Source organism: Oenanthe melanoleuca, chromosome 2 (assembly GCF_029582105.1).
Source record: "Oenanthe melanoleuca isolate GR-GAL-2019-014 chromosome 2, OMel1.0, whole genome shotgun sequence".
NCBI classification, from domain to species: Eukaryota; Metazoa; Chordata; class Aves; order Passeriformes; family Muscicapidae; genus Oenanthe; species Oenanthe melanoleuca.
In genome coordinates this window covers 133,985,589-134,006,987 of record NC_079335.1, presented here as the reverse complement: position 1 = coordinate 134,006,987, position 21,399 = coordinate 133,985,589, and the positions used below count along the sequence as shown (strand labels likewise).

Here is a 21,399-nt window from a genome sequence, read left to right as displayed (position 1 = left end):
CTGAATGGCCCATGGGGTATGAACCCAGAACCATGGTTATTAGCACCATGCTCCAACCAAGTGAGTTAATAAACATGAGGAATTGGGACTGGCATTTCTCCTAGAGTTTTAATCAATGCTGTCAAAAAATGCAATAGCAACTGACTGCTGTCTTGAGTAAGTAAAGCTAGTGAAGTATTAGCATTCCCTGTAATAAGACTCATGAACACTACAGATTGCATATAACAATTGGCAATTTTCAAGGGAGCCACCACAGCAGGGCAGCCCAGCCCTGCAGGGCAATTTATGACAAGTGAATGAGCCAGAAACTGTAATCAAATCAATGACAAAAATAAGCTCAAAAGACAAACAGCAACTCAATCACTAGAAGCTGCTTTATTTCTAGAGGAGCTGGATGTAAATCCTTCCCTGCATTGCTAGACTTTCAGTTCAAGGAATATATTAAGAGGTTGAGAACCTATATCCAACACTGTGGCTCCCTCTGATTGTTGTATTGTGTTAAAACTATTGTAAGAGTGTGTTCAGCATAGTTAGCCAAGAACTTTATCACCTCTATAATTAACTCTGGAATCTGACATCATCATCATCCCCTCAAGGTTCTCTTAAAATTTTAATAGCCCAGTTTATGAATATTAATTTGCCAGCATTACACTTCCAGGGATTTATGAAAACCCAATGGCATGTCAGTGCTCAAAGAGGTTCTATTACTTCTGCTTCTCCCTTGGCCTATTTATTACAAGTCAGAAAGTGCATCAAGCCTGCAGTTGATCCAACCATCTGGGTCAATTTTCAGAGATTAAGTGGCACAGCAGACACTGAGGCTGCTGCTCAGGGTGCCTATTAATCCCTCCAGTGGATGTGATGCTTCTTCACAGGCCCCATTGGTTCTAGGCTGTCAAATCTGTTTCTCCCTTATCTCCTCCTGTTTCTCTCCTCCTACATGCCACTGCAATTACAAGCCAAGCACACGACAGCCAGCCCTTCAGAGAACTGCTGCCCAAGCCACAGAGTTTATCAGATGTGTACAGGCAATTATTCCCCACAGTCAGCTTGTTTCAGCAAGTGCCACAACACAGATGGAACTGGCACACTGCAACAGCTAAGCAAAGTTTGTGACACTTTGGTCCATTGCCAAGAGGCACGAACATTTCTCTTGAATCAAAAGGTATAATTTGTTCCACAGTTTTTTGTGTTGTCCAAATTGTGACAGTGCTGAAATTCTAGGCCACTGGCTTGGACATTACTGTAGGTCACAAACATGGGATCCAACTATCCCCAGATGTGAAGGATCTCCAGTTTTAGCTCAATAAAAGTTCATAGTGCAGGTAGATCAAAAGCTCTTATGAATCAGAACAGGGCAACAAATATTTAGAGCATAGCTTGTAAGGAATGTGAAATTCAAAGCTACATTTAATGCATTAAACCAGGTGTATATTAAGCCAGTTTCTCCTAATAGTCATGCAAGCTGTAAAGCAAAACTAGAAAGCCAAATAGTGTCATTTCTCCTACATATTCCTTAACTATATTTCTCCTCAGCAAAGAGGCAGCTCAGCAAAGCTCTTTTGTACTTTTGTAATTTCCTGGCAAAACAAATTTAGGTAGAACTTTCTGTATTTATTGTCAAGCCTTAACTTACAGCGATTTATGCAATTATGTGATTTCCCCCTCAGCACCATTGCTTCAGAACAAACAAGGTAAGAGGCTTGATCTGTCAAAAATGAGTATTCCAAGCTTCTGGTTTTTGTTTCTGCTTCAAATATTTATAGAACAATGAAAAGCTCTCAATTTGGAAGAATAACTTCCAACAGCACCATTTGGAAAAAGCAGTTTAAAGGCATCTCCAAAGAGAACTTGTAGACTACTCAGCAGGAAAAAAGAGAAGAGAAATGTAAATAAAGAATAACAAATACTAAAAACGATATAATCCCTCAGTGGAAAGGGAGAAGAAATTAGAGATCAGCAACTGAAACAATGAAGAAAAAAGGTCACAAGTCCTGAAGGATGTAATCATGATTCTATTTTAAAAAGGGAAAAGCTAAAATTGTGACTGATACAATGGCCTATGGGCCAATCCAGAAAGTCTGAAGTACCATAAATAAAAAGACTTTGTAGAACATCATCACTTGATGCTTCCTCCAGCTCCCAGGTCACAGCTCTGGCCAGAGCTGCTGTTTGGGAAGACTACTGTGAATTCCCACCAGAGCCTGGGGGAGAGCTCTGCACTCCAGGCAGTCCTGGGCACTGCTCAGGGACAGCAAGCACACATCACTGTGCTTCAGTTACACTATTCCTGCTTGGCTTCTGTAGAGAAACCAGCTTATTTGGACTTGTTTTTAGCTTCCTAGCCTTCTTTGGGGAGAGAATAATTTATTGTCCTCAGAACACAAAGACCTATTGTCAAAGTCACAAGCTGCCTGTTTGCCCCAGTCAGGAGAGATCCTTTGCTGTGCAGGGAAAAGGGGAACCATTCACTTGTATGGGATCTCCCTTAGAAGCAGAATGGGTTTTTTTAAACTGTTATGATTATTTTAAAATAATTTTCTTCAAGAATCTGACCCAAAACCTTGATTGCTGCTTTGCTAAGAGCCCCAAAATTAGGTGAAAAAAAATCCAAACTGAGTCTGGTCTGCAAAACTCTTCCAGCACCATTTATTTATTTATTTTTAATGGCTAGTTAAATCTCTAGCCCACAACAAAATCAGATTTGGGTAGCTGTCAACCCTTAAAGCTAAACAGCTACAACACTTGGCAGGTGGTTTTAGGAAAGACTTTTAGCTACAAAAAAACCATGATGGGCTGGATGAAGCTGAATGCCCATTTTTTTTGGCACCCAATCCTCTTGTAGGATAGACAGCTATGTTGGCCAGCTTCAGGGTCCTGAATTGTGTAAATATTTCCAAACATTTTGAGCCTGTCTGCCTTGCTGGACCACCCACAGGGAGTACAGCTTGATGGCCATGGGAACAGTACCACCAGCTACACTGATTTTTACTGAACTCCACTGAATACACTTAACCTCCAGTGAACTGGCAAAATCACTGCTCTGTGGAGGAGGATTCACACATGTCTGCCCAGCAGGAGATGCACCAAGGCATCCTTTAGCAGGCAGAAGGGCACATCTCAGCTTCACTGGCTTTCATGGTTGGGTTTTGCCCACCAGCTTAGCAACATGCAGGGAACACACTTGTGCTTTGCTCCCCGGGTAAAAAAAGTTCTTAATAAAAATCTGTCTTCCTGAAAGCAACAGAGACACCAGAAAACTTCATGGTAATTCAGCTAATTGTTACACATCACAAGAGAGGAGCAATCCAGAAGTGTTAATCAGCCTGAAGCTCATTCCAACTCAAAGCATTCATTAGACTGAAGCTGGGCAGGTTGTGTTTCACAGACTGAGTCAAAGACAGGAATAAGGAGTAAAACACCCCCAGGTACCTGAGGAGGCATTGTCAGGGCACAGGTCATGTAAGTGAAGTCATGGTGAGAACGAGTCATTTACACCTCCTAGGGTGTAATCCCACGATGAAATACTCTGATTAAATCTTATCCCAGCATATTAACCCTGTCTGCTGCCAGCAGAGGTGTCTGAAGATCCTGTTTAAACTAGCTCATTTATCCAATCAAGACAGGAGAAACCAAAACATGAGAGAGCTCCTCTTGTGGGGATGGTGCTGTGAGCAGCCAGGAGTTGGACCAATGGTCCAGGGCCCTCCCAACTCAGCATATTCTATGGTTCTTTAAGTGCTTCCCTTGAAGACACCTCTACCTCTCCATCTCAATGCCTGGTCCCTAATCCTTGCTCTCTCTCAACTCCTGCTTCTCTCCTCTCTGTCTCTCCAAAGTTTGGCACAGGGAGCAAGGGCCCTGCTGTGGAAGGTTGTTCATGACACCAGGAGGTACAAGAAAGTGAGCCTAACAGTTCTTGATTTATCTGAAACATTTGCTGAGAGGATTATGTGTGAAGTCACTTCTTTCCTGACAATTAACTTCCATGAAGTTGTGCTGTCATGACATTTCCTTGTCTGCATTCAGTCTCTCACAGCCACTGGAAGTCACTCATAAAATTCTATTCAATTACTGGGCCCTAGGTATAAATCAAAAATATTTCTCCATTTAATATTTCACTACAAATGTGCTACTTCTGTGCTGGCTTCAATCAAGCTGTAAAGTACTTGTGATATTAAATAAAATTATTTCATAGCTGCAATTCAAAATTATGTCCCAATTTTACTTATACCTATTTTTACCCAGGTCCATACAAGCCAGCACAGGCAGTATATGAGCTTTAGTCATTCAAGGAAAGAGTTTACATATATCTCAAATCAAAGGTGCAGATCTAAGTAATTTCAAGTAGAAGACTGCTCAAACTTAAGTCTCATGACACTCTTCCAGCAGCATTACACAGAGGCAAGTAAATTGTGGGCAGTCTTAATACTGGGCTAGAAAACACAGCAGTAGACTTGGTCCAAGAATCAATGCAGTGACTTAAAATAAAAGAGAAGTTCTCTTTTGCATAAGAATATCAGCCTTACACTCACAAAACACATTTTCATAAATGACTTGCCATCATTGAAGTCTCTAAATCAAGCAAACTGAGGCTGTCACGAGTACAGTAGGATAGACCTTGCACAAACCTTTAAATGTTGACATCCCACCTGATGAGTGAGATGAGAAAGCAAAGCACTGAGGAACCTCACAGAGCTCATAGGCCCCCCAGTTCCCTCTAACCTAAGCCAACACAGTGTTCCTTACTCACCTGTTGTCCTAGGTTACAGTGTAATAGATGTGCCCAAAAGTATTTATTCTATAACCATCTGCTGAAGCCAGGTGGGGCAGGGATTCTTATCTCTGTGGGAGATATCCTCTGCTAATGGGCCATTTGTTAAAACCAGATGGGGCAATGTTCTTTACCTTTCCCACTACCAACCCTTCCTGCAGGGAGATATCTCCTGTTAATGGGCCATTCAGTCCCACTGCATGACTGATAAAATTCCATCATCCCATTGGGAGATGCTCCACCCCAGGGGGAGGAGCCAAGCCTTTCCCACCTAGATAAACACTGCTATTTGGAACACCAAAGCAGCCTTTTCCCACTGGATTCCAGAGGAAAACTGGACCTTTCCACATCATCACTGAACCTTCAGAGGAAAACTGCACCTTCTACAGGAGCACTGCTTCAGCTGAACCACATCTGCCACTGCAGGAGGATGCAGCCACCATTTAACTGGACTGCTACCACCACACTAACTAGCAGGGTGTCAGGTTGTATTCTGACTGTCAGTGGTTTTTCTTTTGTACTATTGCATGCATTTTATTTTTCTCTTTTTTTCCCCTGTTAAACTGTATTTCTGACTTGGAGTCTGTCACTGGTTTTGCTTTCATAACCATTACACCTGTCCTACATGCTCACTCCCACACTGAGCGACTCTTTTCAAACCCTGACTTCTCCTCTGCTGCTCATTCAGCACTCAGGCTGACACAGCCATGGTGAGCAGGTCTGAGCAGCCCACAGGACTTGGGAGGAACAGGAAAAATCTTCTGACAGAGCAGTTCTCCAATCTGTGCGGCCATATACCCACCTGATGCTATTGTAGAGAGTGGCTCTGGAGCAAACTGTGGGAAAGATTCCTAAATTGGTATTTTAAAGCAAGGCTGCCACTTTCACTATTCCTACCTCCCAATCCAAGCCATCAGCTGCCTAAAGCAGTCAGAAGAACAAAATTGGTAACCCTTGCCTTTAACAAAAAAAAGATCTGGTTTTGAAACTTACCCACCTGAAGGCTGAATCCAGTTCAAGACAGCCCCAAGCACCAGCCTACAAGCAAATGAACAGCAAGGCCACTCTTGGCCTCTCCTGTTTAAAGCAGGGCAGCTACAAAGAACACAAAGTCTCATGGATGATTTTATGTTCTTTACCTGCAATTAGTAATTGCTATGAATTCTAGCTAATATGTCTGGAACACATTACTTATTCAGAGAGCAAAATGTTGGACAGAAGAGTTGATACTATGTTTTCTCCTTTGACTTAACACTTACAAATCCTTATAGGCAGCAAATATACATAGTCCAAATAGCCAGAAACACGATTAACACCAGAAAATCTCAGCCTCTGTGACTCACTCTGAGTAAGTGCCAGGATGGATCATTTTCCTTTGCCCACCTAAACATAGCTCTTACACATAAAGGGCTGTGACTTCATCTAATGACTGAACAGCAAAGGCTTCCAGCCTCTGATCTGAAGAGAAATGCCAAACATTTGCATATACAGGAGCATTTTTTTTTAACTTCACAGCTCTTTCAGCTCCTTTCAGAGCTCCTCTGAATTCTGTATCTTATCTGGCACACTATGCTGTAAATGAGCATGCAATCATCAACCTGTCCTTTTGAGCTCTGATGTGCTTCAAGACATTGAACCATTCCTTGGCTACTTTTTCAAAGAACTTAACCTAGCCAGGTTTAAACATGCTATTCCCACCTCTGCAAGGTCTCCACCTGGACAGGTCACTCTTCAGATGCAGAGAGCAATCAGGAGTCCTGGTGAAGGCTTGGCTAACCCTGGCCCTTCACTGCAGCTGCTCAAGGCAGCAACATGTTTGTGTCTGTTTGCCCTTTACGGATGTGCACACATATCTACCTGCCTGGTCCCCACTCCTCCAAAATCCCTGGCAGATTATAACAGTATATTTACATGTTATTTCATAATATTCACCGTTTTCAGCATATGTGGTCAGTTCAGTTAGTCCTTACTCCTCTGAAGAAGCCAAAAGACCCTTATCCCTTTAGAAATGTCAAAAAATCAAAGTTGCCCACACATAAAATACAAACAATTTTAACAAACAGATGTTTCTTCCACAAGTGGTCTGATTGACTAATGTTTTGGGTACCAAACCACTCCAGTCAGTTGAAACACAATTCTAGATGATTGTTACATAAGCAGAATTGACCAAAAGAAAACTTCTAATAGTTTTGTTCATTCTTAATACAGTTAGTTGACTGAAAATGAAATGCTGATTTTTTGCAGAACTACAGTTTCCAGTAAATCCACATATAAACTGACAATGCATTTTGACAGTGTTGAAACTGCATCTGTCACAATTACATTTACAGCAAACCTTTACATACTTGGGTACTGATAAACAGAGTATTTTAGTATGTAGAGCTCTATAACCAAAACATATTCTGTGCTATTTTTTAAAGTTTAGCTTAAGGAATGAAAGTAGAAAAAAAATAGATGGGAAACTTCAACCTAAGAATTTGCTATTTAAATCTGTAATGCAGCCTTTAAAGACTTGAGTTAATTTTACAGGTATGAAATGAAGTTTCTCCTTCTAAAACTCAACCTTCATCTATAAATATGAAGTTTCCTTGCCAAGCCAACCCCTACTCTCCAATCAGAATGAAAGGTTGGGGGCTGAGCTGTGTTTTCAAAGTGTACAACTGTGTACAATTCACACAGCTTTTGCTGAGAGCAACTTAGGGAGTTAGCATATATTTTTTGTTTGAAACAGGTTAGTAAAAACTAACTCTAGGGCATGCAGTAAGCTTTATTTGCCCCAGCTTCAGGTTGCTTAGGATTACCAACACTAAAGCCCTGAGTTTGCTTTCAAAAGAATTATATTCTCTGGATGTTTGACTACAATAAGAAATATATCATTCAAGGCTAGCTTTACTCACCACACAAAATAGCTACTTCTCTTCACAATGAAGAGGTAAAAAAGTGAAATTCAGTGCTGCTGGAGCAACAACTGCATTGGCTGTTCAGCTCCAGCTGCCTGTGTTAAAACATCTGGCAGGTTTTTTTTTATTGGAACCAAGAGCAGGCAGGTGTTACAATGACTGACACCAAAGCCAAGGGAACTCAACTCCCAGATCCAACTTGTGGCCACAGGGTTAGTCTTACCAAACCCTAGACACCACTGGAATGCCAGCAGCTGCCTGAAATGCTGCTTTCAGTAGGATTTCACCTTGCTTTCAGGGCCAGTTGTCACTTAATGGAAAATGACATTGAAATACTGTCCATTTTTCACTCTAATATAAACAGTTGGGACAATTATTTTCTAGGAGTTATTCTAGCTGTCTCTGAGGCTTAACTGGGCTTCTTGTCAGAAAGGGAAAGATTGAAAAAGTCACATGTGAAGCACATATGACTTGCATATTCTCTAGACCATTTGGTGCAACTGTTTAAAAAGAGCAATCCACACTCCTTCATCCTTCCACAGAGAGCTGATGGGAGACAGTGCTACCTTTGTTTTATTTCAGGGAATAGACAGTAATTTTGTCTAAATCTACGGCTGATATAACAGAGCAAGAATGAAATCCTGCACATCTTTGCTGACTGCCAAGAGTTTTACAGGTATAAGCCAAAAGCAGCACATTTGGCAGTCATTAACCCCACAGAAATATTATTTACTTCTCACAGTACTTTGGCACACCATCTCTGGACTAACACCTGAGTGCAGTCCCTTTGTAACAGACACTGGTAACAGCATGGCATTTTTTGTGTCAAATGGCTCAGTTCTGTCAGGAAATTGCACACTTCCTTCATCAGGGTCTGATGGAGGCTCAAGTTGCTCTAGAAATATATCTGGCCTTAAATATTATGACACATGATGCTTGATGTCCAAGTTCCTCGTGATGATTTTTTTGGTGTACATGAAGAGAGACATGTCTGGAAAGCCAAATAATTTTAATCTGGTCTTTGAAAACTGACTTTACAGATTTTTTTTTTTAACTCTGAAAACTGAGCATCATTAGAGCAAAGAGAGACCATTCCAACAACTAAATCCAAATAAAGCATCAAAGAGTTAATGCATAATTGCTGTACCCTCTCTACTGAAAGACTCCCTTCAACACACCACCACGTGAAGCAGTGACATCAGAAGCATTTTTATCACCAGTTACCCAATGCATTCTTATCTGCTTAAGGCAGACTCCAAGTAGGACATGTTTTGCTCATTAAAAATCACGACCTTCCAATGTGTCTATTAACTCTTAGTTGGGAATATAGCAAAAGCAGGGAATCAACAAGGTGAGACCACTGTGCACATTAATTCCTCTGCAAGCTCACTGCTCTCCTGCAGGAGCCAAGGGAAGGCTTCTCCATGCAGAAACAGGAGACAGAACTTCTGCATTCAGCAAGAAAAACACACTGCAGACTGCAAGGTCTCTGCAAAGAGGATAATCTCAGCCACCCTGTTGCTGCAAACTATTCCACAGCTTTTGCCTCCTGAAAATTACAGTGAAATTTCCATCCACAACAGCCAAGACACTGGGGAGGAACATGAACTCAAACAATGGCAATTTAAACCAAATAAGCTTGTGTAATTTTCTCCTCTGTTCATTACATTAAAGGTTTCATAGACATCTGATCTTGAGAACATGTTCTAAGAAAGTAAAGTAACAATGCTGCATTTAAAAAACCCCAAAACCACAAACCACAAATTCCACACATTCTTAATCACCTTTTGCATAAACAAATGTATTAAACTATATACAGCTTTCAAACCACTTCATCAACATAGAGACAAGAGAAACCTCAGCTCATACTGGGTTATGATGTGTAAGACAGACACTTTCCAAACAGGAAATTGGCAAAAGATTCCAATGACCTGTCTAAATGCCTTGGTCACAAATGCTCATCTCCATCATCTCTGAGTCTACCTGGGCTCACTGTGAAGGAGCAATGTGCACTTCCATTTCCCTTTGCCTCTACTACATAGTTCTGGGGAGTTCTGTGTACAGCTGTAGTGTAATCCTCCTTCTCTGTATAAAAAAGTAAATATGGCCAAGTTAAAGACAGATTAAAACTGCTTTATGTCCCCCTCCACCTTTATCCCATACAAAGTATCAAATACAAAGAATTTAGCAAATAAATGTCAAGTGCACTGCTGAATAAAGCTCAGAGAAATCTGAATTCCTCCTTCCTACTGGAAACTTTTGCCAAAAATGTCATTCAGCAATGGAATCAAGACAAAATAACATGGGAGAGGCAGAATTAACTTTTAAGTTGAGGTAGGGAAGAAAATTTACCTGTTCTAACAAGTTTAAACCTCAGCTGCACAAAGAGAAGCTGATATTGTTACTTTTCATCAATCAAAATGTTTCCTGCACTCCACCCTTAGGGCACTTAAGTCTGAAATTCAAGTTAAGAGTTTCTGCACACTCTGAGATATCCAACTTCCATATGTGATGTCTCTGTGATCTGTTTTAAGACTTAAAGGCATTGACACCTTCTAGCAGGTTTACAGGAACACAACAGGCATATTAAAATGGTGGAGCAATTTATAGCAACTTGCTATTTAAAATACAATTAGCAAAGGAAAAGAAAATCAGATCACATAAAAAAGGATGCTTATTAAAAATATTCATTTTATTGGAAGCAATGTAAAAACTTTTAAAAGTCAGTATGAGACTGAAGCACACATCTGTTGCACAATACAAAAATTAAGATGTCTGAAGGAACATATTTATTAGGCAGTTTCTTCCTAACCCTCACTGCTTCTGCAGGTAGAAGGATTCAATCTCCTATAAAACATGCAGATATAGGTGATAATTAAAATATATATCTAACAAAGTCTGTGGAAAGCAATTCACTATATGGGAGAGTTTATTCCAATACAATATTCCTTTCACTAAACTCATAAAGTGGTTTTAAAATAGTAATGCTCCAGATATGTTCTGTCTTCTGGTATTCCCAGGGCTAAAACAAAGGTTTATATAATTCAGAATAAAAATTCTAGATCCATTTGACAGAGAAATACAGATTTATAATCCAAATAAAACAGATGGTGACTTTAAATTGCTAGTTCCTAAAAGGAAAATTGAGAAGCAGAATTTTTTTTTTTCAAGGACACTATTCTTGTGCTTCTGGTGATTAAAATACAGCACCTGGAATATCCTTGAAGCAAGGAAACTTGCTCTCCAATCCCCCTGCCCCTTATGCTCCCCCCCTTTAAGCAGGCTGGAATAAAACCACTCACATTTCAAACTGACAATGCTGCAAATTTTCTCAAACAAATGGCTGAAGGAACTGCAAGCAAAGATATTGCTGCAGGAGAAGAAAGTAAAACACTGCCAGTAACTTATACCTCTTCTACCTGCAGTGTCCTGGTAAAGTTTAAAATTAAGAGAATGGAAAGTTGGAACAAGATTTCCTCAGAATGCTCCAAGTCTCAAAATAGAGCAGAGTTATCCAATGCAACAGTACACACATGTATTTATAGAACTTCTTAAACACAAGACAAAATTACCACTGAAAAGTTTTGTTATTATAGAAGTGTTCTTATAGCCACTCGAAGTACTGTGGCTAAGGTTAATATAATAAAACTGAAAAAGAAAAGAGAAACACACACACAAACCAGCCAGCAACAGGACTTTCCATTCACAGCAGAATGAACTCATCTTCTAAGCAAAACCACGAGAATAAAAACACAAAAAGCCTTAAGGAAGGCTGAAGGACTGGCATGCACAGGCTGGAATAAACCCACTTGCATTTCAACCTGACAATGCTGTGAATATTCTCAAACAACTGCTCGTGCAAGCTCCCCGAGCGAGGTGCTACTTACTTCAGAATCCTGTAAAAATCCACTTGTCTGCCTCTGCACAAAGAGGACAGAAAGAAGGTACAGATGCAGCAAAAGGGGTCAAAGTCTTCTCAAAATAGTTACTGATAATGGCTGCAGCTCTCTTTGGCCAAGTACTTCATAATTCTTGCTTTAAAGAAGTTTCTCGTGTCAGCTAAGATTCTTTTCCCAAGAACCTAACACTCACCCACTTAGAAAACAGAAAAGTGACTTCACAAAAGTTACCAAATATCAACATGCATGGCTGGCAAGTACATGTGCAGTCAAGATGATTCAGATAAGTCAGATAAATTTAGAACAGCGCTTTCCTAAAAGCATGCGTTCACCAAATGCAGTAAATATGCAGGAGCTATATCCAAGTGCTGCTTCCAAACATCAGAGCAAAAAATTTATTAGTGAAAATCTCCTTTTAAGAGTTCGCTGCCATCTGAAGTCCTCAACAGTGTTATTCCTTGATCTGCCTTTAGCATTTCCATCCATCACTGGATTTATCCACATAAAAAGCTATAGGCTCTCCAACCTCTGAGGACTAAGCCAAATGCAGTGTGGCAACTTCACATAGGACCAGCCTTTTATGGTTGGAACAGTAGAGCTTTGATACAGCTAATCTACCATAAATAGCTCTTGAAACTCAGAAGGATCAAATCAGCTGTTGCAGCAGTCCCAGCCTCAAATCCAATTATACTGTCAACTCTGGCTTGCAGCTCTCCCTTTTATTCCCTTGGTCCAAAACATTTTCAGTCCTCCTCCTGACAGAAATTAGAAGCTGCTAAGGCAAACACAGCAGAATCAAGCCCATTAAATAAATTTTGAAACACATGCACAAGTATTCTTACAATTAACTTAAGGAAGGCAAGTTTTATTCTCTTAAAAAACAGCTTAAGTATTTGATGCCCATAAAAAAGAAGTCATCAGCCCTGACTTACACAGCAAACACATAATATTAAATAAGCAAACAGTTCCAAGAGCAGCAAGCACAGCTTTAAAAGGTGGGTGAAACTAAGCAGATAAACTTCATGGAGCACTATCCATGTCCCAGAATAAGGCATAAGGCACTGAATTGCTTTCATATTTTTTTCTGTAACCTAAATATACTTGAGAAGTACTAGAATACCCTGCTATAAATCCTTGAATTACAATGTTTCCTTTCAGGTAGTTAGAACCCTTTTCCCACAAAGAAGTTGAAAACTGTAATTTAAGAATTCTCACAGAATTAAAAGCTTCCAAAATATATGTTTACTAACCATGTAAGTTGGTATAACTGAAAATTACCACTAGGACTACAAGAGTATAATAATTACTGAGAAACCAGTGCAGTGACATTGTTCTGAGAAAAAAAAGTAGGTTTGGATCCAATAAAACATAGGTGAGCAGTATGATCTTCATGGTTCATCTGACAGTGCCAAGAAACAGTGCACATTGCAAGCATGTAAGTACATGCAAATAAAAGATATTTTTTTCTGAGATCTATTATTAACATCTCACCAGTCTTTCCAAAACATTACATCCCAAAACATCAATTACTCCAGTGCAGTACAGGAGAACTTGGCACTTCAAAGGGGAAGAAGTGTCTTGTGGCAAACTCTGTATCTTTATCTCCCACAAGCACATAAATTCTGAACATTGCCAGGGCATCCTCCTGAAATACTGGGCAGGACATCTACATCTACATCTACATCTACATCTACATCCATCCTTTTTATTCAAGCAAGGGTAGAAGAGGATTGCCAATTCCTGGTATGCAAATGGCATTAAGGGCCTCTAGAAGCTACTCTAATGAAAAGGCCAAAATGTAAAAAATCATCAGCTTCTACTTAATGGTAAATTGTCAGCCATAAACCATCATATTCCTCTTCACACTCGAGTTAAATTTTATCATCTAGTTAAAGGTTTTAAGTGATTTGCAAAGCAAACATACCTTGAACACAAAAAGAGTCACTAGACTACAAAGACAATAACAAAACAACCTCAATTAAGTGTGGGTGGGTGAAATGAATTGGTTTGCTGTCTCCTCTAAATTGTGCACAAAGAACCCAGCTGGGTCACCTTCTGGAAGTCTCAGTAAAGTCACAGAGCTATACAAAGGCACAGACAGTTTTCTCTCAGGACCTAGCAAATGCCCAACTGAATCAATTCAGATATTTGTGGGACAGTGAGCTTTTCATTAGCACGGAGTAAACTCAGCATGTGACAAGTAGATAAAACACACCAGCAAGATCTGCCTGAGTAAGTTTATCACTTTGAACAGAGCTTGTAGAACATGTCACATTATGCTTCTGCATTGTGGTGAAAAAAAAAAAAAAAAGTATCTGAACCAACTGCTGACAAAAGTTCAACAGAGCTCTCAAAAATGCAGAAGGCATGCTTGCAGCTGGCACAGAGAGAGAGCAGCCTAGAGCATTCTGCCACAACCACTGGTGCTTTAATGCCCTATCCATAACCATTAAAATCCAAGGTCTTTTATTACTGTGGAATTTGAAGGATGCAAGTTATGACATGGAAACACACCCCCTCTAGAAGCAAGACAGGGATTGCTTGTTTCTTTTATAGAAACCACTCTACATTCATTCTCCATATCACACAAGAAACTATGTTGCAGATTTCGTTTTTGTGCTTAATTTAAAAAATAAATAAAAATCTTGAATGTGCTTTTTCATACAACATAGGCTCCCTTGACTACAAGCACATAAAACAGAGCTGCCTACCACAGAAATACAGCAGTTTCTTCCTCTTCCTCCCCAATACAAAATTTCTGTAAACACAGAGCAGAGGAAGCCACAGACAATACATTAGTTAAGCACTATCCCTTTACAGCAAGCATAACATCTAGAATGTATCTGCTAGACACTATCAGCTCTATCATCAAAGAGAGAGAGACATCACACACTTCTCAGGCCACAGGTTCTGACCAATGAACACAGAAATACAAATTAACAAACACACTTTTGATTCCTTTGCAGGAGAGGATATGTGCTTCAATGAGTAAAACTCAAGAAATAACACCAGGGTAACACACAGTGGAGTGCATACAGTGTGCAAAGTCTGGATTAAGCATTCTCTTATTTAACAATTCAGCTTCCCAGTTCACAGATATCTTCTTTTCAGCTGGGGGGGGAGGGGAAGGGAAGACTTCCTAGGAAAAAACCCCAGACAAATTTAATAAAAAGCGACTTACCAGCATCCATTGTTAGAATCATGACCCCAGTTGTGTGTCCCAGGGAGCAGGAAGCCTTACCCACCCAGCGTGTGCGAATGACTCAGAAGGACAGCATGGCTTTGTTTCAGCTTATATCTTCTGGCTCATTCACCCCTCCTCCCTTTCGTGGGATAAAAGTGTTGCCTGTGCCTGGCCATCCCCATTGGCTCAGCCAGGGGAACCTACTCATTTAGCACATTCAAGTTTCTGTGAGAGCCTAAAATGACTCACAGAGGATTTTTTATTTATCTTAAAAAAAGCCAAACACTGACAATGTTAAAAAACAAAAAAGCCCAAACCCAACACAAACACCTTCTGTCTTTCTGGGAGAAGAAATCATTCATTCTTTCACTATCAGACACAAATTGCAGTGATGTTATTGCCACAGGGATGAACAATTCCCTGTGCCCTGAATTGAGGAGAAGGTGGCAATTCAGGGAGGACAGTCCCACAGCCTCCAGTAATCCCAGTTCTGCTGCATGGTCTGTCCATGGGAACAAAGCCACATGTTTTGTGTCAAAACCCATGCCCCCAGCCCACCTTATCTTCAAGGCAAACTGTATATAATCCCAAAATTGAGCACCTCCTGGTTTGCCAGGGAGGATTTGCTCTTCCATTTTATTTTTAAATAGGCAGGACAGTAAAAGATTATTGCCTTAGTGAAGACACACAGCCAGCCTCCACAGGTTTAGCTCTCCAGTGAGGAAAATTCAGTAATATTTTCTTAATCTCCAGGGTTGTCTAGGTGTAATAATTGGTACAATCTAGGCACTGTCTGAAGAATTTGGAAAGCTACAATCTATTTGTGAGCCTCCTCTCTAGTAAGATAATAGTGTTAAAAAAAAAAAATCTATTTGGTCAAGAGATATCACAACCCATTGTTAACTTTGATCAAACCACAGGACAGCCTAAACAGAGCAGTTGGGTGAGCAGCTGGAGGGGGGAAGGATTTTTTTTTATTTCTATATTGCAAAATCCTTAAGAACTTGCAGTCAGACCCCAAGAGGGAGGTGCTGTGTCTTGGCACCACACACTGTCAACAGAGCTGATATCTGTCCTTAGGGATTCAGCAGGCACAGAGAAAGAAACACCAGTGCTCCTTGCCTCTGACAGGAACTACCTTCTCTAAATAAAGCCTGGACATATTAGGCCAGTGCCTCACCACGTTACTCACCACCAGATAACCCAAGATTCATAACTCTGTGATACAACCACAAGTGTATTTTGGAAGTGTTGCTTGTGGTTGTTGAAATAAACAGAGTACTCTCTCTCCTGCCTCCTTCTGTTTTTAGAAAAGGTATCAGTTGCAAGTCACAAACACCAAGGTTTGTAGACACTACCTATAAAGTCAGAATACACAATTCAAAGAAATTAGCAAAAGCAGTACAATTGTATCATCACTTCTCAGATTTCTTGACCCTCTCTCACTTTGCAGTGTGGCTTTACAGCAACACACTTGAGTCACAACAGTTTGGGGGAAACACATTCTAAGGTTGAAAATTTCTGATGTTTTCTGTAGGGCCCTGCAATAAAAGCTTTGGGAAGAGGCATGAGTAATCCAGATCCCAGAAAGAGAAATGAAATCTTTCAGTGAATGGGAATTAGGGACAAATGACCTAGGTGGACAGGCTGCTCCTCAAAAGCCATACTACAGAAAGAAGTGCAGTGTCAGAACTGAATGGATTCCTGGCTTCATCCAAAGTTTACAATTCTCAAATAGTCAAGACGATGTTTTGACCATAATAAATAGCTAAGGACATTTGGCAACAGCCCAGGCCATGTGCAGAGACACATGTTAAATCTTGGGATTGATATCAGGCATAGCTTCTTTCTCACCAATAACTATTAGTCTGAAGAAAAATGCAGCAATAAGGAAGATACTTTTGTGCTCTTCTGTTCCACCCTTCTTCACCTGACACCTTAATTTAAAATTTCCAATGGGCTAAATAAAATTCATGACAACAAAAATCAGTTTTGAGGAGGCCTTCAATTAATGCAATCCCAAAGACTGGAGGAACTGTATGGAGAAAATAGTGTAACACTTGTCCTTACAACAAGGTAGAAGGGGAAGAGCTGGTAGAGGGAAGAGCTTTAAGTCCAACTGAAGACCTCAACTCTCTGCCAAGACACCAGGCCAACCCAACATTAACACTCCCATCCTCAGGTAAACTGAGTGAGGAACACTGCCAGAGAATACCAGGCACAACAGGTCCTATGCCAAACAAATACATTTTGAGAAAAGTATTATCATATGCTGTGTAAGAACAAACCACTTTTGACAGGATGACATTTCCTGTAAGCTTGGCTTTTGCAATAAGTCCAGCAGCATTGTCCTGGAACAGTAAAATGCAGAAGTTCAAGCAAACTTCTCAGAACAACAAGAACAAAAACCAAACCCCAACTGCTGGGTCAGCAATGGACTGTGAGGTACTGCATGCATTATTTTTTAAAACTGCATTAATAATTCAGCTTACAAAGTATTTGGAAAAACAGCTGATTTGAAACCATAGTAGAGAGGAAAAATCTTGCTGATATCCTAGAAAATAAACAGGAAATACATCTATTTGCCTTCATCTTCAGAAGGGAGAGAAGGAAGCTTTCACTTAGACAAGCAAGAACATTCAGCTGAAGGGGACTGCTGCACAGACAAAGGATTTACATAAGCTGGGCATCCCCAACACTCCAATTCTATTCTAGATGGCAGAAATTAACCCATTCACTGTTTTTCAAGCTATATTAGCCTACACTGGCTGAAATCTTTGCAATTAAAAATACCCAGTATTAGAGGGAGCAGTGGATGTTTCTTCACATATCAGTCAGGCTGCTAAAGTGTCCAGCAAGACAGCACATGAGTTTGCACATAAAGCCTTGGCTTTGTTGACTTTGTGGGAGTCATGCCATACAGGCAGCACATGATAAATGGTATGCTGCTAGCAAAGTTAGAATTCTATAAATTTAAAAAAAACCAAATACCCAAAACAGTCCATAAACAGTTTCTATTGTAATGTTTTGAAAAGAGGGTGACTCATCTGATAAGAGACTCATCTGATTGTGAACATTTCCCAGCCTCTGAAGTCAACTGGCCAGTCTTAGATGCAACTTCAGCAATGAAGTGGAAAGCTGGTCATGACATCCAGGAACTATCAATTTTTTTCCCATTATTTTTCAGTCTGATAATATGAAGTCCATGTAATTGCTTAATGAATATCTATCACAAAGCAGTAACAGCTGCAGTAAATACTGCACAGTATTCCAAGATTCTGTGGAAAAACATGAACACATTCATCTGAAGACTGTATCCAAATAGCCCATGGCTTAGTTATCTGACAAGGTCCAGCTATGTCACATCAAGTGTGTAAATTGCAGACTGGTAACAAACTCTAGTTCTGTAAATTCTCTACTAAAATAAACCTCTTTTTTGTGGCTGATTTTTTAAAAATACAGCAGAATACTCATTCACATGGTCTAACAGCATCATCTTATGAAGCTTACAACCATTTTATGAAGGTATATACCAAGAAACAAGAATTTCAACAAGAAATTGTCTGAAGGCTTGACTTGAGTCTTTGTTGAAAGAAGTTAAATCCATATTACCCTTAAAAAACTATATTCCCATGACTGTTCACATAATTTTCAGAATCTGCATTAGTCTTACAAGACCACACTACTCCTGCTCACCTTCATTAAATTATTCATGCATAAAAAGTATGCATGTAATTACTGTGATGTGATGTGCTTGCTCTAACATTTTTGAGGAGACTTTATTCATATGCTTTAATCCTGGTTTGTCAAGATTCAGTTCATGTCTTCCATGATCATGCTCCAAGTTCAAATCTTCAGGAATCAGGGTTAGGTTTTGCTTTTCTACTGCAAGACCTTACAACTTTTCAGGCTTTCTAGCACATGTAAGAGTAAGCACTGCTCCCAGTCTCTCACTTTCCTTCTTTTCAAGTAAATTGTTAAAACCAGTAGATGATGATTTAATTCTAACTTCCACTCTTTACAGGGTGCTCTCCCAGACTTCAGAAGCTATGACAAGTTGCAAGGAAAACAGTTCTTATGTAATTCTGGAGCAACGGCTGAAATGGTGCCTTTCATACCTCTGACTATTATAACTTAGGCTACTCAGAGGCTAGAAAGGCTAGAAAACTTAGAGAAAAATGTGGCAAGAGAACTAATAGGATGACAGCTCTTGTCTGGCAGTATGACCAGAATTAAACATCAATTCTTTTTTAGGAAGGTTAAATTATATCATCTACATAACTAATTTTGCTGATTCAAAACCACTGAGACATTCCTGATCACATCCAAGAAATCACATCTCTCCAGTGAAATTACACAATTACACAATTCTCCAGGAGAAAGATTAATCCCACACTTTACAGAAATTTGGCAAGCTCTGCCTTGTGGGACCTACAGAACCTGCTATGCACTTCCACATAAAAAAAAAGGTCCCTTTTGTTCTTGGTTAGTGTTCACACAGGGAAAAGTTTTTCCATAGCTAAAAGCTGAAAAAATCAAATCTAAACTGCAAATATTTAATCAAAAGTCTGCAACATGAAGAGTGTGCAGCATCAAAGAAAGTACAGACCTGTAAATAATTAAAGTATTATAAGGTATTGTCCATTGTCTAGAATGGTTGAAGCTGCTTTCTCTCTCTTATACAATATTTGGAAGAAAGAATAATAGAAAGGCTGAACAAGAGGTCTATCTTAGCTGCTTGCTGCATCTCAGTGAATTCTGAGAAGTTGTTTCAGGAATTCTTATTGTTACTTTCTCATTGAGTAACATTTCTTCCCAAGGCAGCATTAGCACCTCTAGGTATTCAAACACCAATCAGCTTTTCTGAAGCTCCTATGGGCTACTCTTGAACCTTAGCTATTATATCACTTCATTTTATTAAAGTTCATATGCACGAGAAGGCACACACAGACTCTTCTTTAAATGTTTTATACAAACACCTCCAAAAAATAAAAAATAAAATATAAAATAAATAAATAAAAAGAAGAAGAAAAACAACAACCCACAGTTCTTGTTTCAGATCTGCATGCATTTTTCAGGGAAGGTGTACCTTAAATCCCAGCCATCCAGGCCTGACCCTCCAGGTGCAGCTGCATCACTGTGGCTCACAGTCCAAAGGCAATCCTCCTCCTACAAGAAACAGACACAACAAAGCATGGGTAAGAATCACAATGCATCCCAGGATATGGAAACCACTTCAGAACTAGCAGGCAGATGCACAAAGGGAATGAACTGATTGACTGCAAGGGCTGAGGCAGCTTAGAGCACATTGGGCACTGGCCCATTCATATGGACAAGAGCTGAACTTTTCCTTAGCCACCCCACAGGAAGACCTTATTATCATAAATTCAGTCTTTCAATAAGGTCAAGCAGCACTGGAGATAATAATAAAACCAGAAGCATCTACCAAAATACTATTACTCTCAAAATCCATGATTTTAAACATCACTGGATGCAACTGAAAAAGCCAATTCTCACAGCAACCAGGAGACAGACCCAAGACTTCTCCCAGTGCAGAGCACTCGACCTATCAAGCAATTCTGCAAACAACACTGGCACATGGCCTGATTTCTGATCCCCACACCTTGAGCCACAACTGGCTTTATTTTATTCTTTGGTAAATAGAACCACCTCTGGCTGTGGTGATTCTCTGCATTATCTGCAGGGTGATTCAGCCCATGTGGATACTCATGTTGATTAAGTGTTCAAGTTAGATTGTTAGATAGCTGAATTACCTGAGCACTACGTTGTCCTTAAAGATGCCAATTCCCTGAAACTATAAAAACTTAAATAACCAGCTGCTCTGGGCTTCTTTCCCTATTCTGTACCACATGTAGTTGTTTCTTTCCAGAGAGTGAAGAGTTCTCCAGTGCAGACCTGAACCACCTGAAGCAGCCCATGCTATTGCACAGATTATTGTCTCCCTCCTCTTACAGCTGGAAAGTGAAATTACATTTTTACTCTTGCTCAGCTCAGGCTCAGCTCACTTTTGTGTGTTTAGGTGCCAAATACATTGTTTTTACTTTCCCAACTGCTTTATTCAACTTCTTTTTTTTTTTTCTCAATCTATTAGGAGGTACAAAATGAAGTCATGATATCCTATGAGACTAGAGCAACAACTTTCAAGAGCAGTCAGGTCACTGCTCTGCTTCCTGCAGCTGCTGAACATGTCAGACTCTAATAACAGCATCTAGAGAAGAGGTCAAAACAAAAATAATTCATTGAAAAGACAGAGAAGACAGAAATTTTGCCTGAGTTGGGAAGAATTCTGGTTTTGGAAGACCCCCAAACACAGACTACCTTAGAATGCAGAAGGACAGGTAAGGCAGCAAATCAGTCTTGTCCCTAATGCTATGTGACTGTTCTCAACAATTGAACTAAGACAGTTTTTAAGATCTAACCACATTCATCTCTGCATTTCAGGGAGGAAACCAGCCTAAAGTTCCAAGAATATGGTAAACCACATGCCATTGTTTTCCCCTCAAGTGAGCACTCCTGCACTTCAGAAGGGTAAATTAGTGGGCACTTCAGTGGGGTAGGAAAGGTGAATAAATGAGATGGTCAACAATGCATGGCTGGAAAAAAGATAAACTAGATTTTCCA

At 39.9% G+C, this 21,399-nt stretch overlaps 1 protein-coding gene across 17 annotated transcripts in view; it reads right to left on the bottom strand.

The window, feature by feature from the left end:
• SVIL (supervillin) overlaps positions 1-21,399 on the bottom strand; it is a 133,029-nt gene that overhangs the window by 85,738 nt on the left and 25,892 nt on the right. For 5 of the 17 annotated variants that reach the window (XM_056483809.1, XM_056483815.1, XM_056483810.1 and 2 more), the window contains exon 1: positions 14,755-14,824. In XM_056483809.1, the coding sequence (XP_056339784.1) occupies positions 14,755-14,776 (22 nt within the window). In that variant the 5' untranslated portion in view covers positions 14,777-14,824. Of the gene's footprint in view, positions 1-11,561; positions 11,994-14,754; positions 14,844-19,846; positions 19,927-21,399 lie in introns of those variants that run through there. The other 12 variants (XM_056483808.1, XM_056483812.1, XM_056483822.1 and 9 more) reach the window with 7 other exon arrangements.